The sequence below is a fragment of the Lineus longissimus genome, chromosome 4, assembly GCF_910592395.1.
Source record: "Lineus longissimus chromosome 4, tnLinLong1.2, whole genome shotgun sequence".
Classification (NCBI taxonomy): domain Eukaryota; kingdom Metazoa; phylum Nemertea; class Pilidiophora; order Heteronemertea; family Lineidae; genus Lineus; species Lineus longissimus.
The window spans coordinates 8,829,928-8,850,770 of NC_088311.1; the positions used below are offsets into that span (position 1 = coordinate 8,829,928).

Genomic DNA, 20,843 nt, shown 5'->3' on the forward strand with positions numbered 1-20,843 from the left:
CCTGCCCCCAACCTGGCATCCATCTCTGTGTTTGTTGCTATCTCATTCCCGACTTCGTAAAGCCACGAGGCCCCGATAATCACTATTGTGGTATGAAATTAGATCATGGCTCGTCATCTCCATATTCAATAGCCAAGATGTCAATATCAGGGTAAAGACCTCAGGATGGCTCCGATTAAACTGTAAGTGGCCCTTGGGACACTGAATAGAGACGGAACAACAGAGCTTATTATTTAGTAAATGAATTTATTGACAAGGCCGATAGGTGTTGTTTGGATTCAAAAGTTGCGAAGCACACATCAACACATGCCATATTGATTTTAAGTTACGATAATTACATTGAAAGCAATTAGTTAATTTTTAATACATATTTTACGATTTATTTACAAATGGTGGGCTGACCCAAAATTACCCACGCAGAAAAATTATTACAGAAGTAACTTCTTTCAAAGAACTGAAGTTTTCAACTTTTAAAAATTTACTTCCTCATAGAATCAGAAGGTTTTCAAAACCATGAAAGATGTTCAAATGATGTCGGACCCATGCCTGGTTTCATTGCGGCTACATGTCACAGCATGCATGACAATTTTCATTCTGAGTCATGGACCATCATTGGGATTATTCTGTTTTCCACTTTAGGTCTTTTTCACCTCGACAGAAAGTGTCATCGAATACAAATAAAGGCAAACCATTAACTTTTTACATGCACCTTTCTCCTTGTAAAACATATGAGAACAACACCTCGGCAATTTATGACGATGTCCAATATGACAGTTAAGCAGTCACAATCAAAATGGTGATAGATGATAGATGATGACGTATCAAGTTGTCATGATAATGAACACTTATTTGGTCAGTATTTGCATTTCTTGGTTCAAGAAATTTCGTTAAGCCTTAACACCGGACTGAATAAAAAAACTTCAAAAAATGTAAAATAAAAAAATCCTCGAAGTGTTTTTGTTTAGGATTTAAGAGGATCAACTTGTTTCACAAATTTAATCTTTGATCTGGAAACACATTAATCCAGATCATTGAAGAATGAGAAAATGAAAGAAGCTGGTAAATAATATCATAGGGCATCATTTCTAACAACCAAGTTTCTAATGCCGACTGATTATCTTATTACCTTCAGTAGGTTTGACATAAAACTTTTTTCTCAGAGTGATCAATGCCATTTTGTTTCTTTTGTTTTCCATAAGGTTTAATAGTTTCAAGTCACAAAGCGATATCAAGCAGTTTAGCAGGGACATCAGAAGTAGACTCAGAACCACAATTACATAATTCAACTTTCAGGAAACATCGACAAGACAAAAACCACACGAAATGCTGGAAGCCTCAATTTTTTTACCACAAATATGGCGCACATCATAATGTTGCACTTCCATGCATCAACTTCATAGCAAGAAAGGCACATCGCAACTACCCCCTCACGTTTAAGATAACCTTGGGACGAAGTTTACTATAAAGCAACAACACCAAACACCATTTTCTAGTTATTCCGTATTCACTCCTGTGTCTTTTATTTCTTTGTTGAAATAGAAGCTTGTTTACGTCCTCCCCCCCCCCCCCCCCGCCCCATTTGTACTAGCTCCATTTGACAAGCGTATACCAAGGGCATGGCGATGTCATAATCTAAGTTACGATCATTTTCTAAAGCTTATACATTTAGCAATTGCAAACTGCTTCCTATAGCACAATGACCGCACTGCTAAAATAGGAATGTTAAAGTTCGAAGTCACAAGTTTTCATAGTTGAATATAAAGCATCAAGAAAAACCAGTCATCTCTTTGGATTTGTTAATGCTTTAAAAAGAAATTATAACTACATTGTAAACGAAGCTAAAAAGCACAATATGTCCCCAGTCAGTTACCAGGCAATAACTTTAGCACTTGGCGTATGAAATTTCCTCCAATACCCCATCTTCACCCTCAAATTTTGGATCAACTCTGCCGAGCCCGGACTTGCCTGTTGACTTTCCACACACCACAGTCCATCATCTTCGAAATAGATACAATTCAGATATCAATGGACTTGTGGGAGACCGATCTGCTCAAAAGGATCAGAACAATTTTTATCAACGTCACAATAAATAGATTAAGCCATAAATGACAGAAGTTATTCAAGTACAGTTTACGATACAGAACATAAAATGCTATGATACATGCTAGATATTGATAATTCCTCTATATTTTTATGAAGATTCCCCATTGAACATGTCCGAAAAGTTGATAAATTAAACAGAGAAATCCTACATGTAACTTCAGAAGCAGTCTATTAAGTTATTATAACACTATACATTATACAATTGGCAATACTAATCAGGGTGGTCCTATCCACCTACACAACTATACAAAATGGTAACACACACACATCTGACTTCTTCGCCAGTCTAACATTTACAAAGCAACATTCAATGATCTCACGCTGAGCAAGCAGTTTCAGGTTAAGGAGAAGCTCACACCTAAAGCTAAACATGGAATAGACTCGGAATATGTGATGTATCAACAGGAAATGACAACGTTATTACTTCAAAAAGGTTCATGAACAGATACAAACTGTTGAATAAGAACTTGGTCGTTTTGCAGCTTGATGTAGGAGGAAACTGGAGCCCCCGAAGGAAGCTATCCGAGAATCTGCCTCGCTAACAAGTGTGTAAGAGGTTTACTACGGGATTAATCCCATAACTGGCTACTATTAGCTCTTCAACTCTCAACGACGTCATGTATATCTTACTTTTCCTATCTTCTAACAAGTGTGTACGAGGTTTACGATGGGATTAATCCCATAACTGGCTACTATTAGCTCTTCAACTCTCAACGACACATGTATATCTTACTTTTCCTATCTTCTACTCTTACTTAAGGTTAAAATTAAGAAGAAGTATAAAATTCTCAAGACTTTCCAAGAGATGATCTATCCCATGTTTACTCAGTAAAAAAGCGTCAATGGATAAAATGACAAGAAGTTGTGAATTAAATACACGACTGAGTGAATCCTGATTGCCAAGCAGTGGAGCAATTGCTTCAAGTACAATGGCATGTCACAACATACTTAAGTTGTGACTTAAGCAAACTGGCAGGCAACATCATTAGATTTCTGTGATTGTTTTCAATGATGTGAGGATGACCAACTGCCCCACTAGCACCAGAAGATCGAACACATTTTTTGAGAAAACCTTTCTGATTTTGAAGTAACCACTAGTATATAGAATTCTGTCTAACTGTAGTTTAAGTCTCAAAGAGTATCACCACAAATGTGACCTAGAACACCAAAGCAGATATTAAGACACCCGGTCTGGTATGGAACAGTCACTGGCACTGTAAAAATGTCAATTTTGATCAACTTTGGATTATGACGTGGTAAGCCGCATTCATAAATACCATATTCTACAAGTCAATCTGAACGGAAATATTATTTCGAATACACTCAAAAGCAATTTTTGTGAGGTCCTTCCAAAGGAAAATGACTCATAAGTCTCATTAAAACTTTGGTTTCGTCTAAACAAAGTTGTTAAAAGCTTTTCGTTTACTCCGAATAGTTATGAATATTTCAGACACCACAAAAGGTACAAAGATGGGAGTGGTATCGAAATGCAGCTTAACCTAAGTACATATGTACATGCAATAAGAATATGCAGATAACTCCATGCCGCCAAAATAAGACTTACCGGTACCTGTACTACCAATTTTTGTGTGATAGTAAATAACAGGCATTTTTTACCAACATATAATGGTGCTAGACAATGTCTGTCTGTCACAAATTACAAGACAGATACCCTTACCTCTGAAACTTTGCTCAGGAGACGACCAGTAAAGATGTACATTATGTGACAACCACCAGCCAGAGATTTTAAAAACTTCTACAATGTCAACTTATGGGACAAAATGACTGCATTTATCAAGAAACACATATGAGCTTTGACAAAACAAACACAATGTCAAATAAACGTGAGAGAAATCCCCATCAAAAAACCAACGCAGAGGAAATCAATTAGCTTACAAAATAATCCTCAGGAAAATCCTTTTTTCAATTCTTGGCCAGCACTTCATTCTGAGAAAATGGGTCTCATCTGCTGCACAACTCAGATGTACTGTTTTATTGTTCATTTGGAGAACATGGGTTTTATCTCTGGCACAACTCAAGACAGACTGCATTATTGTTCATTTTGAGAACATGGATCTTATCTGTTGCACTAAGCAGACGGCCCTTATTATTGTTCATTTTCAGACGGTGGGTCTCATCCGTTGCACAACTATTACACGGACTTCATTATTCATTTAAATAAGATGGGTCACTACTAAAGATAAAATAATTCTGTCAACCAATTCAACATCCCACTCACTGTACAAAAATATTTTCAGCTGAACAAAGCCAGCCAATAAACACCCAGTGTCAGACATATTCATCTGCAAATCATCATTAACCATTATTATTTCATTAAACCCCAATGTATTTTTACATATTGTGCCTACAATTACTCCAAACTAGCCTCTCGCCCTTAATAACCAGCTAAGTTCATGGAGCAACTTATGAACTTTTGAATCTGGTTTAAATCACCCATTTATAGGAACCAAACAGTGCCTGGCACACGATGGCAGTTAACCCAAGACAGCCAGAGACTCGGACCCCATTTTAAAACATGCTGGACAGATCACTTCTGCTATCATCTGAAGATTTTTACAAAGAGAAGGAAATATGTCCAAGAATAGATATATCAGATCCCTGCTTACCAGTATTAAGCAAAGATAAGCAATACTTTTTGAACACCAACACGTTTGAACTAGAAGCACCAATCGAAGGTCAATGATTCTGAACTGTCAGGTCTGATGTAAGGTAGATAAATGAACTGAAACAGCTCATGAAACACTGATATTACATGTAGTTCTTCTTAATGGTCCACACTTGACACTTCATGGTGAGCAATGCCTTATGGCAAGCAAACATTAAATGAATGACGATATTGTTGTGCACTAAATTGACAGGATGGGTCTATTTGTATGTTACACATTATAAATTTTTCTCTTTTTCTCTTGACTACAGGGTAAGAAAATGCCCCACCCAGTTGGTATATACAGTACAGTAGTCAATACTATCACAATTTTTTTAATCTAGCACAAAAATTGCCAAGTTTATTTTCTTCTCTTACAATCAATTGAGTTTCAGCTTTCTCGAACTTTTAAGTCCCCAATTTGTCCAAATTGATATTTGACTTGCAAAATTAGTTGTATAGTAGTTGCATCACTCACTTTACTAATATGAAATGAAATAAATGACACTGATATCATACAAAGCGACCATACGTGACCATATTAAAGATCTGGAGCCACAAGTTAACCCCTACATTCAATGAAGAATTATGCCCAGTATTACTCTGGCTGGAGTTATGAAAAAACGATACACAACTTTTAAGGACTGACCTCAACACACAACCACTCATAGCAATTGAAACAGACAGGTGTACCACAAGAGTATACCCTAGAATAAGGACAAAATGTCATCTGATTTTCACATATGATACCAACAGCTAGTAGGTCAGGCGAGATTTTCAAAATTTTAAACAATTCTAAGTAATACATTTCCCTTTCATGTCTTATGATGTTTTTTTTTGCCATAAGGACAACTTTCAGTCCAAAAGCAAGTCTTAAGTAACTTTTACAGTCGCTCTTGAGAACAAATTACTCGCAGAAGACGGAATCGTTTCAACTGGATATATTTGAAAAGCTCAGTCCTTAAAAGCGTAGAAAATACATACAATTGATAATGAGAAGACATTGGCACTTCGCCGAGAAAAGTGACCAATGTTGGCAATGTTATATCATGGCAGCATCGTCAATAGGGATGATGATCCACTGTCATACATTCTGTATCGTCGTTTGTACCGTTACCGGGGCGTCCGTCTGCGAACGTTTGCTTTTCGCCTCGTCGATAACTGCAAGTATTCTATCACGGTCGTTCTGAAATTTCACAGAAATAAACCAATCATTAGCAAGCCAATTTTATCGGCAAACGTGTCAGAAAGTATTTCCCTGGCCTATAAGGACATCAGTCCGAGTCCTGACTTTTCTAAGGTGAGGCTTATGACAACGAATGAACTCACAGGCAATAACTACTGGGCTCTTAATATGACAGCTACCCACCATCCGCTCTGGCTAGTGGCAGCGACAAAGCCTTATTGAGGACATTATTAAAATTCATTTCTTACATAACAAATAAATCCATGATGCACCAACTCATCGGCTAATGTTTCGCTGGATTCATCATCTCCCATTTCACACCTCAACTGTCTGTTCATCTTGTCGTCCATGCGCAACATGAGGGTCAACTGGAAAGCCAAGAAGGTTACCAGTCATAAAGATGAAATGCTAATGTTTTTGGAAGCTTCCACAAGAGCAAGAAACAATCTTAGCATAATCAACTACTCTGGAATGGTATTGGAAGCAAGATTCGAAAACACACCAGTAATTCATTAAATAAGACTTTAAAAAATGTAAGTTCTTATTAGGCATTTAGATATAACACTCTCGAAGTGCTTATCACGAGTCTGATCCAGAAACCTTCGAGTGGAAATCAAGGTGCGCTACACTTGTCAATTGCTACAACTAATCGCTAAAAATTTCCAAACTTTTAACACTGAATTTAGATTCTGGTCACTGCAATTAGATTCAAGATTAGTGTGAAGTGTGAGATTTTTGCACTCTACATCTTCAAACATTGGGAGTTTTTGTGAATTCTTACCTGTAGAGATGTGGATTCTTCTATTTTCTCAATAGCAGCGAACATCTGGATGACAACGCGTGTCTCTGTGTCCACTGGTTCAGGTGTCTCTGACTTCACTGACTCAGCTATTTCGGGAGACACAGCCCCAGGCCTCGTGGGCGGTGGCTGGTCGATGGAAGCAAATGCAGTAAGTGGGTAGATGCCATTTCTGAAATATCAAAATGTTCACCGTCACTTTAGAACACAACAGTCCAACTAACAAGAGATAGATATCAACATGCCAAGATGCTTAACAAACAGAACAATGATGAAACATTGAAGGAAAATAAAACCCTTATTAGGCTGATATATGAGATTGGTTTTACATGAGCAGGTCATATTTTCCTCCTTAAGATAAATGCACAGACAGGGCAGAATTAAGGACTGACTTTTGATAACCTCTCCCCAACACTGCCTTTGAAGCCTCCATTGCAAATGGACGCAATTATGCCTCTGATGGCAGTAAACACTTCCAAATGTTCAAAAAATACATGAGCTCACTTTTTAAACATGTGAGCGAGACACAGAATGACATCAAGATACTTTGAGCCTTAATACTACTCACCTGACATCCTCTAGCAATTTTTCTATCTCTACTATAGGCACCTGCGAGACTCTCCAATCAATCGTGCCCCGTCCGTCTGTGTGGGGTATAGATGCTATCACTGTTTTGGGGTCCACCCTTGACGAGGATTTGTTTTCACCCGTCACATTATCGGGTATGTTATCTGAAATTAACAAGGCACTGATTACTTATGCTGAAGACACAAATCTGCATCCAGGACCAGAACAAATTAAGACTAACAACATCATTTGTGAACAGAAAAAGACCGTTTATCCTGAAAGCAACAGAAGAAATTGTCAGCAACAGTGCCAATATTGTTACAGAGGAAAGAAACCATAGATCGTGAATTTTCATGTGACTACATTAACTTGTCAAAGATGATAACTTACTTGCATCTTTTACAAAGCAATGGGCCGCCAGAACTTTGAGCGAGTGGACTTCAAATAATACTGTATGGAATAGCATTTCTCTGGCCCTTGGACGCAAGACTGGATCTTCATTCAGGCACTGCCTCATAAAATCCTGCAAAAAAACAGGCACAGATTACGTATGATCGGGTATAGGGGTGTAAAACAAGTAACCGTGTATTATTAATAGAAATAGGCAGTTAGCCCAACCATCAAGATGATCTAAAGGATAACAGTTATGTGAGTTCGTACAATCTAAGAATTTCTCCTTCAGTACTTCCTCTGCAACAACAGTCCTCATTTTACAGGGAGAATAACCCTGGCAACTCCATCCTATGTGAGATTAAAGAATAGTTTAGACTGCCTGAGGGGAAAATATGTTTTAAGTGTTTGTAAACTTTCAGTGATTTTTGCTAACTCGACCAGTAGCAAAGATGCTGAGGAAAAAATGGCTGCTGATACAAAATATGGCTTTGAGATACGCTGCTTCACCAGTTTCATTAAATTTGGACAGACCCACGCATAAAACTGGAGGCCTAAAGTACCTAGAAATACATTGACAACACACACTCTTTCAATCAGCCAAAGTAGCTTGGCAACGTTCCCAGGGAATGCATCGTGAATCTCATGTACAAGGTAATCGAACCTTGCCAGGATTTTACGAATACATACCTGTTGAAGCTTGTCGTCTAAGGAATCTAGAGCTTTCATGATTGCCTCTTTAGGGACGTATTTCTGACCAGAATCGCCATTACCAAGAATGTGCAGTGTCGCCATCTACAACAAGGAAGGGGAATTACATAACACGGACAACAAAATATTGCGTAGTTCAGCCATGTGCCTGTTTATATAGAGTTTTTTTAAGCACTTGCGCTATTTTTCTACTTAAATATACGGCAATTGGATACTGACATGACAAAACAGTAAACAGTTTCATGCCTTTGTAAGAATTTGTATATAAAAATTCAATTATAATCTACAAGAACACAACCCTTTGAAATTTCACTTAAAGACATGTGCCTGCCATATTTCTCCACTCTTGGTTAAACTTCTTCCTTTGGATAAGTTTGACCTGAAGTCACAATCTAAGCTGGAGACATTCCATGGTACTTAAGTATCAATTTACTTATTTTGGCATTCGGTTTCCAACATCTGCTATTAAAGTGCAATAATGATTTAGGCGAAAACCCCTATTCTGACAGGCATATGGCTGTACTGTGCAATATGACAGGTCGGTGGCTGGGAGAATACCGGTACAAAGAAACTATTTCATTCTCTCATGAAAAACAATGCAATGATATGTGCATGTATTATATTACACAACTACAATGCCCAAGTAAGGCACATGAAATATCAGCAAGCGCTTGGTGGATTCTCGTCACACCAGGAGGAACACATGTACAACTTCAGGGAGTATTCACGATGTGACTTCCAAGATGTCTATGCGTATGGGTCTCCTTTGGATGTGGTCACCAGTACAGGACTACAGTACAGGCAGAATCGTAAATATTAGCAGTACAATACTACAGTACTGAATCAGGTCCATGAGGTATGTCTACAGACAGTTTGTAACCAAGATTCCAATAGGTCTGCATCCATAGTTCGAGATTGATCATGCCGTGAGGGGGACAAGGTCCTACATGATGATAAGTGGGTGGGGGGTAGCTTAGAACATTGCCCATGTGTATCCAGTTGATATACTTTGGATAGTACAATGATCTAGGCGTCATCTGTAGTTTCTCCTAGTCCATAAGCTGGAATCAGCTTCAACAGAATACACAACATGGCCACTACTTCTTCACAAATTCAGCACCCTAGCTACGCTGCATACAACACTGCTTTGTCTCATAACCTGTAGTTCCCCCCTTACAACATGCCCACTGAACCACATATGATAGGGGCCCACACCCCCCCCCCCCTAACTCCAATGGCCTATGCATTAAGGGTTAAGAAACAAAGGGAGCTCTCCTGAGGGGGAAGCAGCATGACCTATGGATGCAATCAGCAACATCTGAACAGACAATGACGATTCATTGCGTATTCCGAGTGACTGTCGTCACAAAGTTTGAAAAATGTTACTGCTTACCAAACAAGAGGGATAAAGTACACAGAGAAAAAATTGAACAGCCCAGCCCTTGGAATGCAGAGGCTTTCACTTTATTACCCGACAAAGTACCTTGAAAGATCAGCCAGTGCATTCCAGAGACATCACAGTGTTAGCATTTCTTAGTTTTTCATTAAAACATTTTCATTTTCTCCAATTCATAGCAGCTCAAGTTTTAAGTACATAAAGATGATGTTTTTTTAACTAAGTGCGCAGGATAACCACTGCTATATGTTACAATTCAACCAGGAAATCAATTTTAAATCTCGAATCAGGCCATTCAAATCTCCATCAGGAAGTTGGTGTCAAGAACTTTTAAACATAACTTGGCCAGCTCACAATTCCAAGTGCACTTTTACCAGTACCCTGGTCTTGATAATTTATACCAGGCATGTCTGCAGTACAATCTTATCCATAACCATTTTCTAATGAACATAAATCGTAAGGACAGAATCAAAATGGCAAAAGGCCAAAATAGCAATGAATTATTGTCATGGTGTCATCAAATGAACTGAATAGAAGCAAGGGGTAAAGTGAAGAAGGCACATGTATATCAACACCTCTCTACACATATGTCCTCCTTTGATATTTATTTCAGATGTAGGTTATTACTGCCTTAACAGAAACAACCACATCAAGTGTGCGGCATAATGCTCAACCAAGTATCATATCCATCCTTTCCAAAGCCATTGGCATGGCTCAAAAGGCTTCTGGGCATCTGATGCTCAGACAAGACAAGTCCACAACCATGAAGGCACACATCATCGGGAAACCTGGCCCAGTTCTTGCCAGAATGTGCAGCCTCCTTTATTGATAAATACAACAAATTGGGTTCTGTGATTTAATATTATGTCACCAGATGACATGATTACATCATAATCGAGGCACCAACAATCAAGTGTTGATGTAATACTATATTGCGCATACGGGCATTTGATAACATCAGTCATTGCTGGGGCAATTAGGCCACTTCTAATATGATCAGGACATTGCCTTCAAATTATCATCATGACACTGTTCATTGTCATTGTTTTAGTCGGCTTCTTGATATTTGTTCCTTTATTTCTACACCCAGCAAGACATTGCAACGTGGGGAAGCATGGCTCCAGCTCAGTCCATGTCAGAATGTAAAGTCTCATTATCTACAAATAGAGCTAAGCATTAAAAAGTAATATTTTCTCACCATACTCATTTTGAAATAGACAACTAATCTTGCACCCCCTGCTCATTCAGTTCATCATCAGAAGCCATGGCATCACAAATTTTGAAGATTCCAAACAAAGTTTTCAACCAATTCTGAGGGTGGGCTGTCAATTTTTCCTTACCTCCAATGCACAAATCCCAAATGAATACATATCAACAGCAGTTGTGACTCGTGAAGGTTCTGAAACGATAACCACAAATAGAGCTGCCTTGTCTTACGACAAGTTAGCAACAAAACAACGGCTCCGGTGGCCAACAATCTCTTTTCTTGAAATTCTTCGGTGTCTCATGGACTGGGTTAATTTTCCACATCTTTGCTGGGAAACAAGATATGTAGAGGCATTCATTTTGCAAAGTAGATTAATTTTTTCTTCTTCTTGTGTGAAAATTGCCTTGCTCAAGTCACGTTTTCGCTTGCAAGCAAACTTTATTCTTATGTTACAGTCACTAAAGGAAGGTACTCCTTCATCCATTTATCTGTTGCTGGCTCCATGAGTTTAGGATGGAGAGTCAATTGAATTGCTGTATTTTTGTGATGTTCTAATGTTCAAAATGTCCTGTTTTATGAAGAGTATCTGAAAGGGAGAGGCTTGTAGACCAGTGGGGGCATCGAGCATCTTCTGAAAGGGAGCAACAGGTGGGGGATCTTGTGACCACACTTGCCGTGGGTTTTCTTCGTGTTGCTTTGGGATGGGACTACAGAACAGAATCTGAGATGTTCAGAACAAATTCGCTCGCTTATTTTTCCATTCTCATAATGAGAGCTGCAACACGAAACTTGGGTTAAGGTTGGGAGGGCATCTTGCAGAATTGATATTATACGATCATCTTCATCAAATAAGGCCCTTTCTAATAGCCATGATCTTTGTCAAGTTAATCTTGGATTTCCTATGCAGGGAAGGGAACGTGTCGACATGAATTCTGGGGGACTTAGTGATGAAGGAATCAACTATCCAATAGCCTGTCTGTCGACCATGACAAATTATTTACAACAAAAAAGCCAAAGTTCTTGTCAAGCTTTGACATAGCATGGTACTGTAGGTAAAATAATCGTGAATGACATCCTCATTGACATTGATATCATGAATTGTAACACCTAACTTTGATTGGAGAGAATTTCTTATCAATCAAAAGAGGAAGACACTGAATTAGTAAAGGTTAACAATGGCGGCAAACAAGAATATGATGAAGTTGACTGTTGACTGTTGAGATGTTAAAAAGTCAACCTGATGGGAAAAAATTATTTGTTCATGTATGATGATGATGATAATGATGATGATAAGGATGATGATACGAGCATACAAATTACCAAACCTGTGTAATATCATTATCGCAATGAAATTAACGACTTGACATTTTTTAAATACTGTAGTATCTGCTGTTTACCAAGGTTCCCCTACCATAAGCCACTTCAAGTTCTATACCAGAGAACAATCATTCTGAACATTCACACTTGAATACCAACGGTAAATGTAACCCGATTTATAAAATTTTGAAATGACCCAGTTTAATTACAGTTCAGAGCATGATTTTGAGATCTCTTGCTTCAAGCAAATTTTGGGTAGATAACAAAAGAATATGATACCTAAAAGAAAGTCAAGTGTTACATGTGGAATGAGTGGAACCTGAAGAATACTTCAACTGGCAAGATGAAGTGATAAGATTAAGATCAAACAATTCACTCTGCTTAGCCAACCACTTGAAAAAGATGACAAAATCAACATCGGCACAGAATAACATTATCAGCTTTAGAAAATCAGTCCCATTTTATAGCCATATTTTGAAGTTTGGAAGTATTTTCTATTTATTATTGGTGACAAACTCAATACAAGGGGCAAATAAACTAGATCCCGGTATATCCATATGTGAAATTCTAGTTTTTCATACATTTACTTTCTTTACAAATACATGATATATATCTTCATTTCTAACCATACTTCAATGACACAGTTTTCCTTCTGAAGTTACCAATAGCAACTGACCAAGTGTTGAAAGAAGACAGTACATTCAAATGCTAAAGGACATTCACTTCAGAGACAAGTATGTGAGATTGCTGGAATGAACTCTTAAAGGGACAAATCCAAGCAGCATATATTGACAAAAATATATACAATGTCAAATCTATCATATACTGACTATGATCTCAATATTTATACTATTAAAATTATTTTTGACAAGGTTGTTCCTGAGAAACTGTTTGCACAGACAATTACATAACATTCGATATGCCCATTGTAATTCACCCAACTGACATCAGCTACGACACTAATATTTGAAGTCTTCATTTATTGACGATCCAATAATATGCCACAATACCCGCCCATAAAGTTAATCTGCATGAATCAGCGGAGGATAATCCCTTATTGCAGACAGACTTACCTGAATCATGACTTAAAGAAATAAGGAGAAATTAGTAAGCCGTTCTGATAAGTGTAAACAGGGCATAAACAAACAATTCTCTTACCTGCGTATTCTGGAGCAATGTAATACATATTTTTCGCTTCTTCTCGACAGGTCTTCACGTGATTGTGGATTGCGTCCGGCGCCACTGTAAAAATGGAATTCCAATTGCATTTTCATGAAGGGAAAAGAGTAGGCCCTGCAGGGGGGTATAGAATGTACCCTCAAAAACATTTCGGGGAAAAAATGCCATGTGGCAAATTTTCAATCAGGATTAGGTTAACAGACTGTCCTAAAAATAATGAAATGCACATATTCATTTCATTACTGATGCTGGAGGCTGCATTATACACCTGAAATCCACCATTATTATACAGCAGGTGATTTATGATAAATGTATGTAACAGTCTGACAAGCCTGTTGTGTTAGAACTTTGTCAACACTTAACGCTGCTTTAAAAAAATTCATAACATTTTGTATTGCCACATATATAACCAAATAGATCTGTTGAAGTATTTCACCAGAAACTGAAAAGTTGGGTTTTTTATACTTATTACAAATTCAGTTCCACCCAACACTCCCCCTGTTTATAGAATATAAAATTTAAAACAGGGGGGATTTTTTGGTTATAGTATGCAGCTGCGATACTCAACAAGATTGCGTTTTTAGTGATGCATGGCAAATTGAGAATGTGTAGCGTGTCAATTTGTTTAGAACTATCAGTCTGGAAAGCGACATTACCACATGATGACTCATGACAAGCTTTTATCAATATTACTCCACCCTGTAGGACACGGCCAACAAAACCGGGCATCGCAGCAAATACCTTGTCGAGGACTGCTTTGTGACAATGGATTAGGAATGGCACGACATTATAGAGCATAACAGTACATAACGCTAATATTATTGGATGCTGAAGTGCATGTAGTGCATACAACGAGCAGATATCTAGTTCGTCTGAGTCTTTTTTATCGTTTTTTTATACGCTCATACATTCATCTCACCTGAGCCTATTTTGATGAGTCCGTTGTGTTGAATGAATATCGTATCACAAGATAAGTTGCCATGGATGATGGGTGGATCACAGGAATGCAAGTAACTGCAAAACGCAAGGAAACATTTTGTAATGAATTACGGCAAAGAACATTTGATATATTTGTCCACCATTAACTCGAATAAATACACACCTTTATTAATTGTCAAGCTCCTTCTAGAGGTTAAACTGGTCGACATAACATGTAAAGGTTAGACTCTTGATTTTCACAACATACCAATTTTGGCACAAGAGACCAATGTTTGGCTTGAATGAAATGAAACATTAGTAAAATAAGTCCAAATCAAGAAAGGTAGGGTGTGTCCAAAACGATACAATTGAGAGACTTGCCGATGATTTTGAACCCAAAATATATTTCTTATACTATCTTTGTTTCCAGACCACAATATTTTCACACAATTCTTTGAATAAGGATGTTCTTGTAGGACAGACCAAAAGTCCTTATTCAGCAAAAATAAACGCTAACAGGAAGTAGGCCTAGAGTACATACAGGCCTTATAATTATAGCCTTTATCAGAACATTCCAACAGAAGCATTTCAAAGAATGGCAATTTTCCAAAGGATAAGAACCACTTTCAAGAAATTTAGCAAAGAATTTTCCTTGACTCAATCAGGATTGCCCAACCGAAAAAAACAATGTTTTCCCGACATTCCAGATTCAACTAACATGAGGCCTGACACAAGACGTACAAGAAAGTATGTTGTTTTGTACCAGGGTAGTAGTCGTTCACAAATAGAAAAATGTTTTTAACTTGGGTAATTTTAGATAATTCCTTGGCCAAAAAGGTTTTTTCATGAGGTCTGTCAGGCCGAGTCGGAAGGATAAATAGCAAAAAATATATACATTTGTAAGGCATGTGAGATGACATTGTCTGTTGTGACTTGATGTCTTTCTAATGGTAAATGCATCTAGATAGTAAATGGAATGAGATATGGCATTTAGCGGAGAGTGACTAGCAACCCCAACTGGCAGTGATGATAATGACTGCAACCTTTTTAATGGCAACCAAAAGCCAGACTGAAAATTTCTCCAAAAGGTCAGGAGACATCTCAAAAGCCAACATGAGACAAATAAAACTCAGACCTGCATGTAGAATACACACAAGTCAATCTCAAGACTACACAAGTCAAAAGAAGCCAATATCCCCACAACTTGAGTACAAGTATGACATTTTGATGTCTTACCTAAGTGCCGATAATATTTGAGTCGTCCATCGTTTCCATGCCTGCAAATTGAAAAGAAATAATCAGATGCTAGGTTTTGGAAGATTGGTAGGCAGAAAGGGAAAAGTTACATGTACAAGCCTCTCAGTTCCACGAAATACACCCCAAACCATTATGGTGGGCACCCTAATTGAGTTTAGTTTCATGATTTTAACTTTAAGCTGTAGCCTGGCCCTGCCAAATAAAATAAACTATCCGATCATGTAGTAACTCTAGCCTGACGTTGTCATTGGGAATATTTTATTACAACGAACTAATTTGGCCTGGTACCAAATAATAGATGCCACAATTAATGTATAATTATCAGATGAAATTATTTGCTATGTAATCAGTGTCATAAACTTTCAGTTACACCAACAGTACAGTAGGACAGAGCCCAGCTGATAGTTTAGTATAGGAACAGCAGGGCACAGTTTATATAGTAGATGCTGTTATGACACCATAAACCCATTGAACCCTGTGCTCCTTGGGAGTGGGGATTCTTCATCCTAAGCTCCTCTTGGGTCTTTTGGGGTATTATGAAAAACTGATTTAAGAATTAAGAGATTTCAAAAGACTGACACAGTATGGTAACTTTCAATTCCACTCCAGACCATTTTTTCCTCAGCATTTTGACATAAACACCAATATCAATATCTACACCCATTAAGACTCGTATACTTGCATGTTCCTGAAATACTAACTCAAAAACATATCTACGTCCCAGTCATTATACACGACAGACTTCATCAAAAGTATATGTCAGTTTTGTACTATGCCCAGAGGACATTATGATTTATTTTTCTACAGGCTGGCACCAGAAAACTGTTGATCAGTCAGTGAGTCATACAAAGAGCCAACTTGCCTTGTCCACATATATAGTAGTCCAGTTTTGTAGCCTGAAAGGCTGGGAAGTCTCGACACCAACTTTTCAGGAAGACTAATTCAGAACCCAAGAAACATACAAAAGTTCCCTAAGTGAATCTGAATTTGTCATAAAATGACCACAGCAAGATGATTCATCGTCGAAGCTCACTGTATCAATTTCCCAATACTCACCTTTAACGTTTTATTATTTTTCTTCGTCTTCTTTATGAAATTCTTTAATGAACCAGATGACATGTACTCTGTGATGAAAATGACCTGGAAAAAGAGGTAATCCCAGTTAGTGTTTATAGTTTTGTTCCTCAGAACTTAAACATAGGGTCAAATAAACGTAATTCTGTAATAACATAAGTCAACGGAACATACTGGTCTATTAACTTTTGTCCGAGTTGCAAGCCACAGGTGAAGCTCAAAAGAGAAATCACTCCCATCGGATAACCTCTCCAAAGGCTTTCATATTACGGACCATGTTTTTGTCCCATATTAGTCACTACCATATCATCTGATTCTGATTATCATTACGCATTCCTAACAATTTTACCGAACATTCTACCACACCAGGGCATCATGCCACTACACTACTCTCACTGAACTACATTCAAAATGTACACGTAATTCATGAATTGTAACACTCCTCAATGATGGCTATGCACTAATGCAGTGCAGCAGCAAATAAATTAACGTAGTCATTGGCCTTGAAGATAATAGTCGAGATAATGAAAATACAATGGAGGTAGTGACTCCATTTACCCATTCTGCATAGAATGGAAAAGGAAGGGCACTGTGACATTCATTAACTTAAAAATTAGGCCAACAAATTTCAAACAAAATGATCTGCCATTTGCAGTGATTGCAAAATCTTGCTTCTTTGGTCTGCATCACTACTTATCTTCCATTGTCTTCAGGCCTCCTAAACAGCATCCACTGGCATCTCGTAAGGTTCATTAAAATACAATTTTCTTTCGTTCATGACAACTGAATTTTATTTTGATTACTTTAAACCTTACTGCATGCTGGTCAACTCTCGTGGACATCGTTTGGAAATAGTTTAGGATGACCCCTAAACTTATAATAGTAGGCCCAATTTCATTCCGCTTGAATTTATTTTAGATAAGTGCCACAAATGGAGAGGCATTTATCAGGCCTAAGTACTCAGCAAATTATCAACTTTAGCCTAAAAGAAGCCACTGAGATAGGTCAGGGGACATGTGACTGAGCCATTCATTCCAGTCATGAGGCAAATGTCACTCCTAGTCCAAAGTTATTTTCAGAAGAATCCACTTCAACCACTAATCAAAATGATGTATTGTACATGTAGCTCAAGAGTTGTTCATGTGGTTTTAAACTATACTCTCACATAATTGTCATCACTGCAAATCAATAAGTAGAAGAGTTCTATACTTAGTCAAGACAAACAAAATCAGATCGCCCACTCGAGATATCTGGCTGGCTTAATTTTACCTAGAATAAGGTAAACAGCCTAGGAAATACATCTCAATTTCTGTCACATACATACCCGCGGTTTTTCTCCTTTAGTGTCCGTCCAATATTTATGAAATTTGACTATATTTGGGTGATCTAATTCTATTAAATTATCGAAGACGTGCTTGATTTTTTCCTGAAATCGAATGAAAACCTGAGCTTTTAAGACACATAAGAGCTATGAATTCGCCCTAAGGATGAAATATTATCAGTAATAATTTAGCAGGTCAGCTTTTTTCTTTGGTCTCAATGTTAGATTGTCACCGTCTCAACCCTGGGATTCAGGTTATACCTCGGATTCAGTAAATGTTGATGGTGACTCGTTTTGCCAGATACTCTTTATGATCAGTCTGTCAGCTTTTATGATTGGTCATTTCAGTACAATACATGATTGCAAAAATCACTTATTATTAAAACTGACTCTGCTCCTTTTTTCTGATTCACCATACCTGTTGAGCTTTGAAGTTTCTCTTCTCAGAGAACTGGACCTCATTCCAAACGACCTCGACCCCCTCCTCTGTATCCATTGCGAGAAATGCATTATCTATACCTGGAATGTCTCGTTGCTCAATCTGAAAAGAGAATTGAATTTGAAGAAAAACATTCAATTTCAACTTCAAGCAAGAAATTTGTTTTTTCGTTTTAAGCAGCCGGCTCTGTTTGGTGGAAACAAATTTAAATGCACCCTCAGATCTGTAGGGTTCATTTTGATGTGACGCACTACTGATAAATTTCGACATATACCCTAAAATCGCTATTTTAGTATTGTATCTCAGGGTACTAGCCGAGTGCAGAATGAAAGGCAATATGATCGAGGCAGTAAGAAGACAAACAGGATGAACACACGGTGAGTGTGAGTCACCACAACTGCCACGACAACTCAAATGTAACTGTAGCTTTTTTCATGAATTCAACCTTCCAAACTGAGTCACTCATTCACACTTTTAAGTCCCACTGCTGGCAGTCAATCCTCTGTGACTACCGGACCGGTACTCACATCTGACTCATCAATGCTTTTTTAAAATGGGAAAAATATTTTTTTAAATCATACAACAGTAATTGTAATATAGGTCATGTGGACCGCAATGTCATTGTCCAATTTCATAGCTGTTTTAACATGCTTAAAATCTGACTAAACACGGAAAGTTCTATAAATAATAGCCTCTCTAATGTTTTATTCTCTAACTGCGACTACTTGTGTAGCCTACTCAATCAATCAACAGTTTTACTTAGCTATTCGTTTGATCTCATCTGAATTCTGATCATTTGACGGAGGGAGGGTTGAGGGTTGATCTATAATAAAGTACCGCTTGAAATACACTGATTCCAGTGCTCATTTACTGAAGAGGCTCGGGTCAATCTGATATCGACTTAGTGACTAAGACCCCACAGACTACTCTGGACATGACTCCTCTCATGGGCATGAATATTCTGTGCTAACATAACAATGGCTAATCAATCAAAGTACAAGTTCAATTCACTGGATTGGTCTGACATCCGTAACCTGTCACATCAATTTAATTCAGTCAGATATGAAAGAGTTTGATGCCTCCTATCATATTGTAAGGATATCCACCAACATGTTGGCCATGTACACTGACAATGCAATACATGTAAAAGATTGTTGACATTGATTCATAGAGTCGTGTGCATCTCTGTTAGAGTCTGTATCCTGGCAAAAGTAATCAATTACCATAGGAATGAAGGCATGACTCACTAGTCAGACTCAGACACAATCTCGCTGCAAGCACACCATACATGCCATACCTCCCGACTCGATGGATTATGGTGCTGAGCAACTTAGCATGCGCCGTGAATGCTAACACCATTTGCTTCTCACGAAAAGCTGAGAAAGCTGTAAAAATGTAGCTCCCGGCTCTCTCAGATGCTGAAAATGTCTGATTCAGACGTGAGTGGGTACAGCTAACACCATTTGCTTCTCACGAAAAGCTGAGAAAGCTGTAAAAATGTAGCTCCCGGCTCTCTCAGATGCTGAAAATGTCTGATTCAGACGTGAGTGGGTACAGGAGTCATTCTGTTGAGCAGAGAACTTCACACATGAACAAATTTTGGGTGGTCTTGGTGGTCGAGTTTCCCACATATGCCACACTAACAGTGCCAGTGGCTCTTCATTAGTCAACAGATGACCCTTTTTTTGCCGTGAACAAGGATTGTCGACTCGTTCCCAACCTTCCCCCCCCCCCCCGACCCTTCCCCGTCAGTCTCAAGACGTGTCCCTCCGCCCTGTCTCACTCTCAGTCAATACGTGTCCGACACACTGGTAATAGTATTAGCCTACATTCGTCAAATTGTCAACACCACCGCTTCATGACTTGTGTTGTATGTGATGCTGCGAGTACGCGAGTGCGACATACATGCAACACATCCATATGCATGATATACGACTGGCTGTACATTATGTACTACGAACAGCAAAATGTACACAAAAGATAGTGTATTCACGTACCTCCTCCCGTCTTTTCTGCCAACGGCCACAGGGGCTCTCTTCAAGAATCTCACTTTCCTCGTCCGTCGATTCATCCCCACTATCTTCAGGCGGGGCCTCCGGTTCCTGGTTATCACTAGACTTACTCCCGGCCATCGCGCACGATAAAGCCACGGAATGGGGCTAAATACGAGCCCTTTATTCCTTGTCTAGCACAAAGACCAACACCTTCGACGATCTAAAACATCAGTGCCAATGCTGCGTGCACTTTCGCTATGTCAATGTACATGATCCATGTATTGTACAAACGATGTACATGGTCATGACGTACCGCGATG

The 20,843-nt window shown here is 38.4% G+C and overlaps 1 protein-coding gene across 1 annotated transcript; it reads right to left on the minus strand.

Moving 5' to 3' along the window:
- Positions 1–1,555: 1,555 nt before the first annotated feature.
- On the minus strand, positions 1,556–20,751 carry LOC135487280 (nuclear receptor-binding protein-like). Its single transcript, XM_064770834.1, has 14 exons — positions 20,527–20,751; positions 18,509–18,631; positions 18,094–18,195; positions 16,752–16,835; positions 15,675–15,715; positions 14,440–14,534; positions 13,500–13,583; positions 11,158–11,216; positions 8,401–8,505; positions 7,711–7,843; positions 7,322–7,484; positions 6,736–6,925; positions 6,203–6,322; positions 1,556–5,954 (listed from the first exon to the last, which is right to left on the minus strand). The coding sequence occupies exons 1-14, from the start codon at positions 20,659–20,661 to the stop codon at positions 5,853–5,855; spliced, it is 1,536 nt and encodes a 511-aa protein (XP_064626904.1). The 5' UTR covers positions 20,662–20,751; the 3' UTR covers positions 1,556–5,852.
- Positions 20,752–20,843: the final 92 nt, after the last annotated feature.